This window comes from Drosophila busckii, chromosome 3R (assembly GCF_011750605.1).
Source record: "Drosophila busckii strain San Diego stock center, stock number 13000-0081.31 chromosome 3R, ASM1175060v1, whole genome shotgun sequence".
Lineage (NCBI taxonomy): Eukaryota > Metazoa > Arthropoda > Insecta > Diptera > Drosophilidae > Drosophila > Drosophila busckii.
The window spans coordinates 9411979-9426877 of record NC_046607.1 but is presented as its reverse complement, the minus strand read 5'-3'; the positions used below and the strand labels follow the sequence as shown (position 1 = coordinate 9426877).

Sequence of the window (14899 nt, the reverse complement as noted above, 5' to 3'; positions counted from 1 at the left end):
GCGGTGTCGGTGGCGTTGCCCAGCGGACAGGCTTTTAAGCGATGACACCAAATAGCTATTTAGACACTGGCTTGGCTTAAGGCAACTCATTCTTTTTCCTTTTCTTCTGCGATTTGTTGTTGTGTTACTTGCTGCGAGTTTATGTGCGTTTGGGTTTTGGCTTTGTGTGTTTTGGGTTTGGGTTTGGGCTTGGGCTCGTTGGCGGAGGTCATTAAAATTAATTTGGATCAATTTGGTTAGCTGCCAAATTGTTGACAATGAAATATAACAGGCCGGGACCGCCAGGCGACAACAAGCATAAGCCACATGGTAGAGCCATCAAAGTCTTAAGTGTCTGCAGTTTACAACTTATTTATTCTTCGCTTTGAAGTACTTAAGCTAAGGTATACAAAATTGAAAGTTTGTGCTAAACTATAGCTAATAGCGGTACAAATAGTAAATATATATGTATATGTATATGTATGTTTGGCTGATTAAAGCTGTTCATTATTTTAAATAATTTGTAGCAATACATTGACTTGAGCAAGGGGAAGACTTAAGTAAAAGCTTACAATAACAATAATATTAAATTATATAAAATATTAAGTGGAATTTGGCAAGCCAGCAGCTCGTAGACAAAATAGTTTCTAAATGAAAACTCCGCTCGGCTGATTAGATTTTGAATGCAATAAATAAATAAGTTAGTGTTGCATTTTAGACAAACGCAACACACTTAGCTGACTTAGCTTACGTAACTCATTGGCATTTGGCAATCTTTACAATTCGCTTAAATTAGGCTTTAGTTATTCGATGAACGCTCGGGCAGACCAGTGCGCGTGATGACGCTGGGCGTAAGCTCGCTGTTGGAGCCGCGACTGTTTTCGATTGGCGGCACACTGAGATTACAAACAGATGAATATGCTATATAGTATATAGATATCTTTGGGGGCTACTTACGATTGTGCTATTTGGCGATTCAGCGTGCTGGAGTTGGGCAGATGTGGCGACTGACTCTGTGAGGGAGGCTGCTGCTGCTGCTGTTGGCTATAGGAGGAGTGGCTTTCGCCTGTCACATGATGCCGCGACATATTCAAAGTGCCCTCCGGGTTGGCTGCATTGGTATTCAGCGCAATGGCCACCACACGCGTGCCAGAGACGGCAGCCGCCGGACCCGTAGTGGACATGTCATGCAGCTCGGGACTGGGATTCTGTTGGCTGCTCAGCAAGCCCACGGCCACTTGGGAGGGATAGAGCGTGCTGCTGTTCACCATCAGATTGACGCCCTGCGACATGCCTGCAAATACTTTATAAATAGAAACAAATCTCGGCCAGGATTGCTGGTGGCTACTCACTGGGCAGTGGAGGGCGGTGATGCATGGGGGCACCACCATTGTTCTTTGGCTTGCGCTTGCGCTTCTGTATGCCGTCCTTCTTCATGGACAGTGGGCGGTTCATGTTGTGCAGCTTGTAGTAGAGACCGCAGGCATTGCAGACGGGATTGCCCTCGTTGTTGCGTCGCCAGAGCGTGGTCGAGTTGGTCTGACAATTGGCGCAGGTGACGCCATTGCGACGGTTGTTGGGCGCAGCGGCAGCCTTGGGCTTCTGGCGCGGCGGCAAGCGAGGCGCCACGCGTGCATAGCTCGGGCAGCCGGGACAGAACCACTCAGCGCCCTTGCGCATATACGTCGAATTACAGATGTCGCACTTGGGCTCCGCCATGCCATGACTGTTGGGCGAAGCGACGCTGGCGCCTGCAGTCAGATTGGGATCGTAGCTGGTGATGCTGCCTGCTGGCGGCCAATGGGCGGCGGTCATGTTGCCGCTGGGATAATCATCGATAACCTGCGGATGAAAGTTTGACTGCACATTGAGCAGCATGTTAACCTCGGCTGGGTGCGACTTGCGATTGGGCGTACTTACAAAGGACACGTTCTGATACTCTCCGCCGGTGGTGGTCCACAAGGTATCGTTGGCATTGCTGCCGTCAAGGAAGGGTATGGCCTGGTATGTGCCCGCTGCTGTTTGCCGCAGCGGATTCAAATTGGGATCGGCTTTGGTGATAAACTGCGCTGTGCCTGGCACGCTGTAGATGGTGTTGCCCTGCTGCAGTGTGGCGGCCGCATAGCTGTTGCTGGTGAAGGTGGAGTTGGGCGGATAGGCATAGGCATTGCCCAGATCCGCGTACGTCTTGGACTCGTTCACATGCACCGTGGCATTGACGACGGGCGCTTCGTAGTAGATGTTTCCGCCGGCAGCGTCTGCCTCGCCGCTGGCCGTGGCAAAGCGTCCGTCTTCCGTAACGTAGCGTATGTTGTGGGCGTGCGTAGCCTCGGCAACTGCTGCTGCTACAGCAGCATGTTGTTGCTGCTGTTGATGCTGATGTTGCTGCTGATGCTGCTGCTGCTGTTGCTGCTGCTGCTGATGATGATGCTGTAGTGCTGCCTCGCTGCTGACGACAATTGCATCCGCATAGGTTGCACCATTTGGTGTAGGGCATTGCTGTTGTTGTTGCTGCTGCTGCTGCTGTTGTTGCTGTTGCAACTGCTGCGCCTGCGCCTCGTTCGACACTTCGTTCTTGTCAATAGTTTCAATTTTGATGGCAGTCACATCATCTCCGCTGCAGATTATTTGTCCCGAAGGATATGCATAGAGCGTGCCGCCAGCGCCAGTGACGGCCACCTGCTCAGCCACCTCGGCGGCTGTTCTGGGCGCCATTTGGATATAGTGTGGCGACTGATGAGCCGCGCGCTGATACTCAATGTGATTGTCCGATGCAGAGTTGGAGCTGGCACTGCTGGGATCTCCCTCGCGGCTTTCGTTGAGCTCGCTGCAACACAAAAAGAGATTGCTCAGAACCACAGGGGCAATCGTCAAGTAATTTTGCTACTTACAGTGTGCCGGCGGTAGTCAGTATGCGTCGCTGCTGTGGGCGTGGCACCACCACGTATTGTCCCTCGTCGGATTCGCTGACACTGCTTTGACTGTTGGCGTGGACTAAGACACCAACGGTTGTTGTTGGCTGCTGCTGTGGTTGCTGCTGTGGCTGCTGCTGTGACTGCTCCTGTTGCTCATCTAATGTGCTAGCAGCTTGCGGATCATTTCCGTTGCTCGACTCTAATTTGATTTTATCCAACAATTGTAGCTGCTTAACTGTTAAGACTTGCTGCTGCTGCTGCTGTTGCTGCTGCTGCTGTTGTTGCTGTTGCAATTGTTGCTGCTGCGGCAATGGCTGCGCTTCCATCTGCAATGGGCAAAGCACAAATGATGAATGAACTGGCTTATTGACTGGGCTTGGTGTCAAAAGTGTGGCTCCAGTTCCGGCCACACAATGCGAACTTGGCCGCTTGCCTCTATTTCCGCCAAACAAAAAGTCAACAAGTCGCAAAAAAAAAAAACCCAAAGCCGGCAATGTTCAAAGACGCCGCTCAAGCCCCAGAGCCGAAGCCAGAGCTCACAGCTCAATTTGTCGCCTACAAATCATAAAATACAAAAACTGAGTACAAGCTGCAGCTGTAAGATCCGCTTGGTTCTACTTCTCTGTTTGCATATGCGTCTCCGACTTCTTCAGCTCTACCTTTGTTGTTGGTGCCAACAAGTATTTTTCACTTTTTCCAATTACAAATTTGTTGTTTACACACACACACACACACTCAGACTCACACTCATGGACACTCAGTTTCGTTTTTTTGACCGCCTTAGCGAGCGGAAATTAAAATCAGACAATTTACAGTAAGAGTAAACTATTAAAATGTACTTGTTATTTAACTTAGTGACCTCATTTGGTTTTGAGGCGCAGTCAATATATCTTATATACGTCATTGACACCTGATTCATCCATAAGGTATTAACTTTTGGGCCTAACTGTGCTTCACAAGCCCCATAAAAACTTCAGAGCTTCCAAAACTTGTCACTACCTGGAATTTTCCTGCATTCATTTCTGGCAATTCAATTCAAGGCGAATATAAATCATAGAACAAATAAATCATAAAATCAAAAAGCAAATCCATAAAACTTTTAGTTTATGTTTAAGCAACAATTATCGATTTTATTTGTCACTAAAAATATTTCAGACCTTGAACACAATAATCACGATCATAGTTAGAATAATTATTCAGGCACCATTAACAATCATTACTCATCATTATCCCAAAAAAGAAGGGATAGTCCTTTTTCGTAAAAATATTTATTATTCGATAATAAATCAAAAGTAACCATTACTTGTGAGTAAAAAAAATTATTGTAATATTATTTATTATTTACTTCTTTGCTTAAACTGATTTCATTAAGTTTTCTGTATGTCCTTTTAAATAAAATCTAGAGAATACAATATATGTTAATGGTAAACTCTGAAAATTATATAAAATATAAAGTGCTCTCCTTTTTTAATCTCTTTTGAAGACAACGCACGCAAGTTGTTAAAAAATTAAGTTTTTGTAGTAACGTTTAAATTTAAACAATAAAAGTTCAAAAAAAAAAAGAAAAATTAAACTATTTTTACACTTGGACTGCAGCATTTTAAGCATTGGTGATGAGTTGTTAATTTTCTGTGTCAATTGATTCATTTAATGAGGTCCCAAAAAACAAACCTTTAAAAAAATCAAAATTAAATTTGCAAGGTGAAACATTTATAGAAGACCGAAACTAATAATAAACACAACCATAATGTTCGAATGATTAATTTAACATTTGTTTAGCTTCAAATATATATTCTTATTACTGGACAATATAATCTTCAATCAAAAGCTTTTACTATGGCATTGACTCAGTAAGAATTCAATTTACTTGCTTCGTTACGATTAATCAATGCACTTATAAAATTTCCAGCTAAGACTTTTTTTAATCTTTATTATTATTTTATTTATTCACTGGGAATCGTTCAGTCTCGTATGAACATAACCTAGTGGGGACTAAAACTATATAACAATTACAACAAAGGGTAACTAGGAGATCTTGCGAGTAGGGAGATCGCTGGGGTGAAATCTCTTCAGCCGTCGGAGGGGAATGGGGTCAACGAGATCGCTCGCCAACGGATTTGGGTGTGCCGCTAGCCTATCCGCATATCGGCTGCTGTGGAAGTTAATTTGGTCACCAACCAAAGTGAGCCTCAGGTCTCGCTCGATGACGTAATTGGAGACGTACCACGGCATCCCGGATGCATGCCGCGCAGCTCTTGATTGGACGACTCTCAGTCTGTCCAGTTGGCTTTTGGAGGCGGTCCCCCATACTTGGACTTAAACGCTAGTGATTTATAACCAACGCTACTCAAAAATGAATAAACAATTATATAGAAAGTGAAAGATTGGTTAGTGAATCTTAACGAAAGATAATGCATTATAGGGCAAAACGTCATTATCAATGGCAGATAAACCAAGTAGCTGAGTTATAATCTAATGTAGGTATGTCCGATATGATATCGTGTGATATGCTATAAGCACGTGCCAATGCGCTTACCAATACACTCTCACCCACAGATGTATGCGTATACGAATGTAAAAAAGTATGCGTAAGTTAAGTTAAGATACAATATCTTATCCGTTTTACTATCAACATACCAACATACGGCAATCAGCAATCAGCTGTTAGCTGCTGCTGCTGCTGCTGCGAGGCAAGCAAACTAAAAGGTCAGGGTTTCCTTTCTTTTATTTCTTTATTTTTAAATGTTTTTGCAATATTAGAAACCGCACCTTAGGAAACCACAAGCAAGCTTTGCTTGTTCATATGCAAAGTACAAGCTGTGAGTATTTGCTTTGGTTTAGGCAATGGTTATGAATGAAATCTGCGGTGAACACGCCTACAATGCTTTTATCTGTGTATATCTATAAACAAAAGATATTGGCAATGCATTTCGCTTTCGTTAGCGGCAGCGGCAGCGAGGTGCGCCACATAAGTCTTAGACAGCGTGCAAGAGCGCAACTATCACTGATAAGTTGTCAGCTGCATTTACAACTCCATTAGAAGGCCATCAGCTAAATGAGAGAGCGAGCCCTTTGACCCAAAGCGCTTATCAGACGTCAACTGCCAAATGGCGACGCGTGTCTAATAAAACTATCTGCGTATCTGTCGCTTAGCCAGCGCAATCGCCATCAATTGCAGATGCCGCCATTGAGCAAGCAATACAAGTTGCAACTGCAATTCGAATTGCTTGCCTCCGATTGGCTGGCCATGTGGCAACTTCCGCCCGAGGGTTGACACACACACAGCGACGGCTCTAAGGGTTGTGTTTATCAATTCATTCATAAGCCATTTCACTTCCACATTGCACAGAGTTTCTGCCCTTAAGCGATAAGTTAAACATAAATTTCACATTACCAACAGGCTCATTCTTTTGACCTTTTTTTTCATTCATGAAACAACTGCGCGTGCTGAACCCAAAAAATATATAAATGCACACACACATGTGTGTGTGTGTTTTTATTTTTAAGGTATTTTAACGCCAGCGCCGCAATTTCGCTTTGGACTCCATAAAGATAAAACATCTTTCCACGTTTCAGTTTTTTTTTTGTTTTTAATGCATTTTGGTCGATCTGTGGGTCTGGTGAGTCATTCATTATAAATCAATTTGTCTTATCGCATTGACAATTGTCTCTGTCTCTACACAACAAAAAAAAAAACTAAATAAGTGTATAAAAAAATCTGTTAACTGCCGCTGGCAGTTGCTGCTGTTTTTGACCAGCGGGTCAAAAACTTAAATCCCAACAAAATGGTCGGCATACAATTTGGAAAAAAATTAAACAACAAAACATCACTCGAAATCAATCATAAAAGATGTCACAAAGAATTTAAACGAGTTCTACACACAATCGAACAGCTACTTGGCTTAACATTCTTTTCAGCTCATTTATATAATGTCTGCAGCAATAAAAATTAAAAACTTAAAGCAATTTTATGAAGTCTTAAACTTTATTTGCCTGCTTAATGGAGCGCAGTAAGAAATCATTTGAAAAACAACTTTTTTATGAGTTATTTTTAGCTGCCGACAAGTTGTTGAAAATATATCTGCATACATATAGATAAAAGTTGAAGTGGATATAAAGTTTCGAATAGCTTTTGAAAAGGCGTAAAATATATTATGGTTATTAATTGAGAGTGGATAAAAATGTTGAATACTTCTAGAAATAAATTATATTTTTTATGCAGATATTGAGAGCTTCGCTTACACTTTTTAATCGAAATAAAAATTCTTTGTTTGCATTTACAAACCTTTAACTGCATTTTGATATCCAAGCCAATGCTTTTGCACACCATCAATATATAAATTGTTTACACTGTTTGCTTAGTTTAGTTTTATCTAATTGTAGTAGACACACTTTGATTTTATATACAGTTCAAAATTATCACAAAAAACACTGCAACTTGTCGTTGATTATTGTATCGCGTACACAAACTGGTTGGCGTGAATCAATTTCAAATTGCAATTGTGGAAAATAATTATTTTTGTATTTTTGGGGCAGCCGTGAAGCGGTGCGGTTGTTTCCCGCGCGGCATTTAATAATAATATTAAGTGCTATTTTTTCGACGAGACCAGTAAAGGTTGCAGGTCTGACAACGAAACAGTTACCAACACCAATAGTCAAGATCCAACACCGATGTCGAAGCCGACGTCAATGTGAACACAAACGCGCATTGCGGGCTCCTGACGCGCTTACCAGTGCCCAATTATAAAACCAACACAGACACAGACTATATATGCATGTATATGAGTGTATGTATATCATATAGCACCTTTGCGGTTGGACCGATTTACCTGTGTGTGAGTGTGTACATGTGCTCGAGTTATGATTTATTTCTATGCTCTCACTTTAGAACTGCGCTTGTATTTGTATCTGGCGCGCTGGTATGCGTTATCTTATCGCCTGCCAAACGATAAGCCTGCAACTGTGTAGGTGTACAAGCAAGTGTGTGTGTGTGTGTGTATGTGAACAGCAAACAACAACAGGCAGCGACGTTGCTGTTGTCAGCGATAAGTATCTGTTAGATACAAATTGCGCATGCGTGCTCAGCTATATACCAAACGAAATTAAAAGCCGCCATATACGCTATATAGTTTATTAGTTTCTGCCAACCACACCCTTCACCCACAATAACCCACCCACTGGCCACCCACTGTACCGTATTGCAGCAACTCATTTCGATTGTGCAATTTAACTTGGCGCAGTTTTTTATTTCTTCTAATTGCAGCCATAAAACACTTTTCAAAGTCTGACAAACTAATAAACAGTTCACACACGCTTTGGCTGTGGGTACACGGGGGGTCTACGGTCTACGGTCTGGGGCCTGGGGCCTGGAGCCAACACCTGTACATAAAACTGAAGTCTAAAATGTGATATAAATTGAAGACTGGCGTGCATATGTGTGTGAGCCACTTTAGCAATGTCTCAAGTGTTGTAACTGAAAATTGTCAACATACTATACAGAGCTTATACTTGTGGCCTGCACTTGTGTCCGTGTCTTTAATGCACGTGCTTGAGGATCCGGCGATAGCTGCACTCCAGCCTACGCTGCTCCTAAGTTGTTTTGATAGTTATAGACTACAAATTGATCTTTACAATGTATGCAGACGAATTCATAAATTGTTTATGGTTATAGCCCACGGATATATATGAGCATCATTAACATACATTAGATGAGCTGGGGGGGTGGGTGCGCTGTTGATAGCGCATACGCCCGCCTGAATTCATAAATCACAATGCATAAAATATTGTTTGCTTGCAACTTTCTTTGTGCAACGCACAGTATCGGGTCTATATCGCCTACACTTGGCATTTGTTGATAATTTTAATTGTTTGAACTTGTAGCAAGCATAAATCATGTGGCAAATCTTAAAAGCAACAACACGAATATCTAATAGTTTGCCTGTTTAAAGTAGCGCTGCACTGAAGGCGTATTTGAGATACGTATAGTTATTTCATGTGCGTGGCTTCAACTGTGTCACAAAATATCATCAAAGTGATTAATAACAAATGCAAAACACTGACAGTTAAACAAACTTGCAACACACTCCCCTACGCTGCCACTGCCACAACTGACAGCTTACAAATGGCGCTATATATAGCCGCTCTGACTAAATAATGAAAACTTATATATTTAAGACTCTGTAGAGTCGCGCTGGCTGGCTTAAAATATTTGCGACAAAAGTTATGACTCTAAGGCGCAAGACTTAATGGCGGTGAGCAGGAATTTATGACCCAACCAAGCAACAACAATGCACATATATATAGTATATAGTATAGCTAACCATATCGTTCTAAGAATCGCACTTGTACCTGCAATTTGGAGTGCTGCGCCGAAACCAAAATCGAATCAAGAATCGAACATATAAAAATTGTAGCTATCAGCACTTCTGTGCTGGCTTTTGACAGTATCGTCGATCAGTTAACGCCATGACTTTAAGAAATTTAATTTATATGTGATATCTATTATATATAAATGCTGCTGAACTTGCTTTATATGTATTAGTTTGTTTTGTTCTTTTTTTTTTGGCGGTCGCTTGTGCCGCTGATAAGCCGCGTCAAGTGAATTAAAAGTCCCAATTAGCTAAAAAAAAGAATTGGAAAAACAAAGTTTCAAGAAAGGCGCGCCTCAGTTTTAATTACTTACTTATAACTCTGCTAAATAGGGCACAAATATCAAACTCTTCTTCTTACATTTAAACTTTATTGCTTCTATTTGTAGTTTCATTAAGGGCTGGGACTGGCAACCACCACCAAAGCAGCCAGACAACTTCACACAACAGCAACAACAGAGGCAATATGGCGTGGTTCAATCAAATTACGACTTTAATGAAAATTGTTTATAATGGCGTCATGTTATGGCATTGCCGTAGTTGTTGTTGTTCTATTTGTTGTCGCTGTTCGATTTTGTTGGGTAAACGCAAATTGAGTTCAAGCAATTTCTATTAACCTGCTATGCTCTGCTCTTAGCCAATAAATCATCAACGAATCGTGACAAGCGTATGAAAGCAAATATAAACTTTAAGGAAAGTAGAGTTACGTATAATTATTATTTTTAACTTGTTTATTTCATGTGCAAACATCATTAACAAATAAGTTAAAAGCAGACATATGTATAAAAGTTTAATGTCGAAAGAATTAAACTAAATTGATCCTACTCAATTGTTGAGAATATTGGGAACTTACTTTTATTTGTTAGTTAGCTATAGCCATATAGCTCTTGCATATGAAATTAAGTATTTAATTTAAATATTAATTGTCATTTATACTTAAAATGTTTCTTTGGCATGCCATTTTAAAATTCAAATTAGTTAAATTTGCATTATTTAATTATAATATTTAAGATTGCCTACGACCATAGTGATTAACATTATATTAGTATAAGAAACTAAATGAGTAATATTTTAATAACTATATACGCAGACTATCTGAACTCTTGAGTAAGCCTCATTAGTCTTAAGTCCTTAATGCACTATCGATAAATCTTTGCAAGAGATCGATAGCTTTTAAAAATACCTGACAGCATGCAGAGTATGAAGCATTATGTACACATTGGCCCGCTTGCATGGCTTTGTCTTTTTGTTTTATATACGCTTGGTTACTCGTAACGTATACGCACCTTTGTTTACCCAACTGACTCATTATTATAACTGACAATCCATAATAATCCAAAAGCCTTGCTTGTTGTCATTACTGTTGTTGTTGTTGGCGACGCCATTAAAAATGACGGCTACTGTTGTTGGTGTTATAGTCGCTTGGAACTTGCAGACGGCGGCCATGGCTACTGCCTTATTGGAGTTGCCGAACAATAAACCAACGAATAAAATTTGCACCTCACTTGTAAAAATATGTATGATAATAATAAACGGCAAAAACTAAAAGTGAGACGCGCGTGGGTTCCGCAGTGTGGGCATATAGTGCACTACTGATTGCTCCTATCGACAGTAATACACATGGGAATATGTATAACATATCGAATATCTGAGAATAGATAGTGGCCTTAGATAAGTTAACGTATCTTAACTGAGAGATTCCAAACGCACATACTTATGTCGTCAGTAACGGGCCTCCAAAATACAAGAAGCCCCCCTCAGCTGAAAAGCTACCCCTAATCATTAAAAGTTTGTCCTACTCCGAAGCGGAGTTCAAACCCATTTAGCGATAAGTCACCGTTCAGCTGTTCATATCTCGCTGGGGGCTCTGGGGCGCTGGGGTCTTCGACTGTGTCAATATCCCTAGGGCTTACCAAAATGGGACAAAGATATGATTGCCTGCCTGCACTTCATTTGCTTAACCGATAATGCTGCGAGTCGTCGGTGACGTTGCCAATTTCTTGAGCTGACCCAGCTAGATAAAAGTATCTAATCTTGGCTTTTCAACAATACAAATAGCAAATAGCACGCGTTCGCGTATAGTTCACGTTATTTATAAGATAATGAAGATTTGCTATCAATTTCTGTTATAGTAGTTGTTGCTACAGTGGCTACAGTGGCAGTAGCTGTTTAGGATATCGGTCGGTATCAGTTTTGGGGTATCTGGCATGTGTGTGCAGCCCCCAGGCGCTGTTGCTCCGTCTTGGCTTGAGTTGTGGTTTTGGGTGCCTCTGGCCTCTGTATCAGTATATCAGTGTTTGAACTGATAATGTCCCAAGATAATAAGCGATAATAATTTGAATTTTTTCAGTAATTCCTTAAGTTTGAACGCACCATGGCATGGAATCTAATCACAGTTGGTGAGTGTAACTGGGATTTTCAACATGAAAACGTTGCCATATTAAAAACGCGCTTGCAGCATTTAGGATATACTGCAAACAAACAATCTGTGCATAACTTAACTTAAATACGTAATTACAGCAGCAAGATTAAAGATTAAAAAAATACAAAACCAAATTGCTCGAATCCAGTCTGGCTAATTGCATTAAATTCATAAATTTTGTAAAGTGCTTTAAATTCACGTTTAAAAGGCAGCATAAATAACTAACAAAGTAATGTTATTTGCTTATTAATTAAATTGTCTGTGCGCGAAAAGATCAAAGTTGAAACCGAATTAAATAATATTTATATGCTTATAAAGCGAACTTAATTAAAGTTCAAATTTCACTTAAATTAACAACAGAGGCCTGAAAACAAAAACGCGACGCTCGATTGTATTAATTTTTATTTGCTGATTAGATAAAAACCATAAAAACTGACCGCATTAATTAAAAACCTTTTCAAAACAATATTTATGATTACAGATATTTATGTGCCATAAACTCTCTGTAAAACTGCAGAACAAGTTAAGCTAAAGCTCTAGCAAGTGTTTTTAAATTAAAAAAGCAAAATATTTCAAGTGACTTCCCAGTTGGCAGCAACAAATCAATTCAACAAATTGAAAGTCTGCCTTTAGAAATTGTCAAGGAATTTTGCCGTTGACAAGCTCGTGTCAACATTTTTCATTTTCTGTTGAATGTGCGCTTGTCTCTTTTGCTGTTGCTCTTGCTCTTGCTCTTGCTGTAGCTGTTGCTGTTGCTGTTGCTGTTGACGTTGCTGCTTCTTCTTGATTTCATTATCTTGAGTAAACATTTTGAAGTACAAACGTCAGTTGGCGATAAGGAGACAGCAGACGTAACGAGGCAACGGCAAAGGCAGAGGCAAGACAAGCAAGACATCAGCCAAGCAACTGTGGCAAGCAACAACAATTAGAGCAATGAAAATGTTGCAAACTGTTTGTACAACAAACCGTAGCAACACCGCACTCTATGTGTATGTACTTGCAACCAATTGTTGTACCAGGAATTTCCGGCCAAAAGCAAACGTTGCGTTTGTCAACATTTAATTAGGTAAACCCTAAGCAAGAGAACTCTATGCTCAGCTCTAGAGAGCTGCATCTGTTAGATGGTCTGGTATATGCACTGCTGCTTTCTTTTACTTTCTGCATATGGTAAATACCATTATCAAATCATATTATCTTATTTATAAGCATTATCGTGCCAACAGATACAGATTGCCTATCTATGGGCAATGGCCATGTAAAAAATATCTTACTGTGCGCTTATTTTATTTTTTGTTGCTCGCACAGTAAGTTTCGCACTTTCCATTTAAACACGTACCGCGAGCACTCAGTCTCTCTCCCTGTCTTAATTAAAAAAAATAAATAAATAAAATAGTTACCAACTGCCTAAAGCCTAAGACAAAGTGACATTTTTTTCACAACAAAAAGTAAAGCAATAAAAATATTGTTATATCATAAACAGCAACACGCATATGAACTCATCATAAATTACAAACGTCGTGTCTGTCTGCATATATGACTAGCACACGTATATACATATATATAGTATATATCTTAGTGCATGAGTGAGTGAATCTGATAGAGCAACATGAATGTTAAATATGGCGAAAGTTGAATAAGTTAGGCATATAGTAGATTATTTATGAACAAATTCTTAGCCAATTCAACAGTGGAAAATATGAAATTCTACCGACCCACGTACAGACATTTTTACGGCATATCAGCAGACCCTTACACATGTATTCGCACTAACACTAGCATGCAACTGCTTGCTTGTATGTGTGTGCTTATGCGCATGTGGCAACTTGTGCGCCATTTTGAAATCAAGATTGTATTGTTACTTCAGTGTGTGTGTGTCTTGTTGTTTTTTATAGCTTCTAAAGTGCGACCGTCATCGTTCAAGTGTTTCCACACACCTTGAAGTGTCATAAAGCGTTTGAGTCCACAACGGTTGGGAATTTAATTAGAGCCAGCCTCCTTAAAGCGCAACTAACTGATCACAATGCTGAACAGCTACTAATAGTATATATCAGGGAAATGGTAAAATTGAAAACTCAATGAAACTATATCTTATCATGCATACACATGATATCATGTAAGACGATTGCTACAAACGTATATATATATAACTATATGGCCATTATCATCCCATTATCTGAGCTGCAGCAAGACCAAAACATTGATAGCAACCATGACCCAGCTCCAATTTCAACTCCAATTCATCAACAAACTGCTGGCAATCTTTAGCTTTTGCAGTGAAAGTTTAAATCAAAAAGTGATTAACTAGTATATATATATAAAGCTAATCAATGTCTGTCAAACTATCTGGCGCATACATAAATATTATCAGTATGACTAGTTCAATGTTTACTTTGTCTGTGGGGTGGCCAGGTGACTCCGCCATATCAGCTATCAATCAAACCCTGTAGCTCCTGCAGCACCAGCACCTCCCCCAAATTTAATTCCCAGCATGGTTGGGTCTCGTACAGTCACGTAGTCGCTTTAATTGTTCATTTCGTCCCGCTTTCTCTCTCTCTCTCTCTCTCTCTTTCTCTCGCTTGTTTTGCGTCTTCTGTAAACAGCAAAAGTAACAACAAAAAAGCATTTTGCTGCATACCGACTTTTTGATTTTGTTGCTGTTGTTATAGACTTTGTTTTTATAACGCGTGACTCTAATAAAAACAGTACAGCAAAATCAAATAAAAAGAGACGCATATAGTGGGAATAACAAAATATGGAATCCACACTACGGCTTTTATCTTATCAGCAGGCAAATGTCGCTTTCATAAACACTGGCACATAAAACAAAATACAGAAAAATACTGTACTTTGATTGCATATAATCGTATACTATATATACATGTATATAAATATTCATAGCAGTTAGCAACCCCCATAAATGGCATGGGCTCCAGCCCTTATATTAAATATATTTTTGTTATTCAGGTCAATATAGTTGCTGGTTGCTTAATTATCCATCCCAAGCTACATTTCAAACTACGTTAAAGATACCAGAGTAATGCTAACTGACTTGTAATGTACTTAAAATAAATGTGTCTAACATTAGATAGCTTCGATTAAGTTATTTTTATAAGCTTCCTTATAATTGATTTAAGTTATTCTTCAGAGTAGCCTAACTCTTATTTGTTTTAATGAAGAAAATAACTCAACCCAAAAGCAGAGCTTTGTAATAATTC

The 14899-nt window shown here is 39.9% G+C and overlaps 1 protein-coding gene across 2 annotated transcripts; it reads right to left on the bottom strand.

The window, feature by feature from the left end:
* Nucleotides 1-341: 341 nt before the first annotated feature.
* LOC108601672 (box A-binding factor) lies at nt 342-7417 on the bottom strand. Of its 2 annotated transcripts, none has more exons than XM_017989578.1 (6): nt 7180-7417; nt 2871-3220; nt 1900-2806; nt 1332-1821; nt 937-1273; nt 342-875 (listed from the first exon to the last, which is right to left on the bottom strand). In XM_017989578.1, the coding sequence occupies exons 1-6, from the start codon at nt 7222-7224 to the stop codon at nt 779-781; spliced, it is 2226 nt and encodes a 741-aa protein (XP_017845067.1). In that variant the 5' UTR covers nt 7225-7417; the 3' UTR covers nt 342-778. The 2 variants fall into 2 exon arrangements, with proteins under 2 accessions (XP_017845067.1, XP_017845066.1); XM_017989577.1 differs by having other exon boundaries at nt 1332-1839; nt 7180-7416.
* Nucleotides 7418-14899: the final 7482 nt, after the last annotated feature.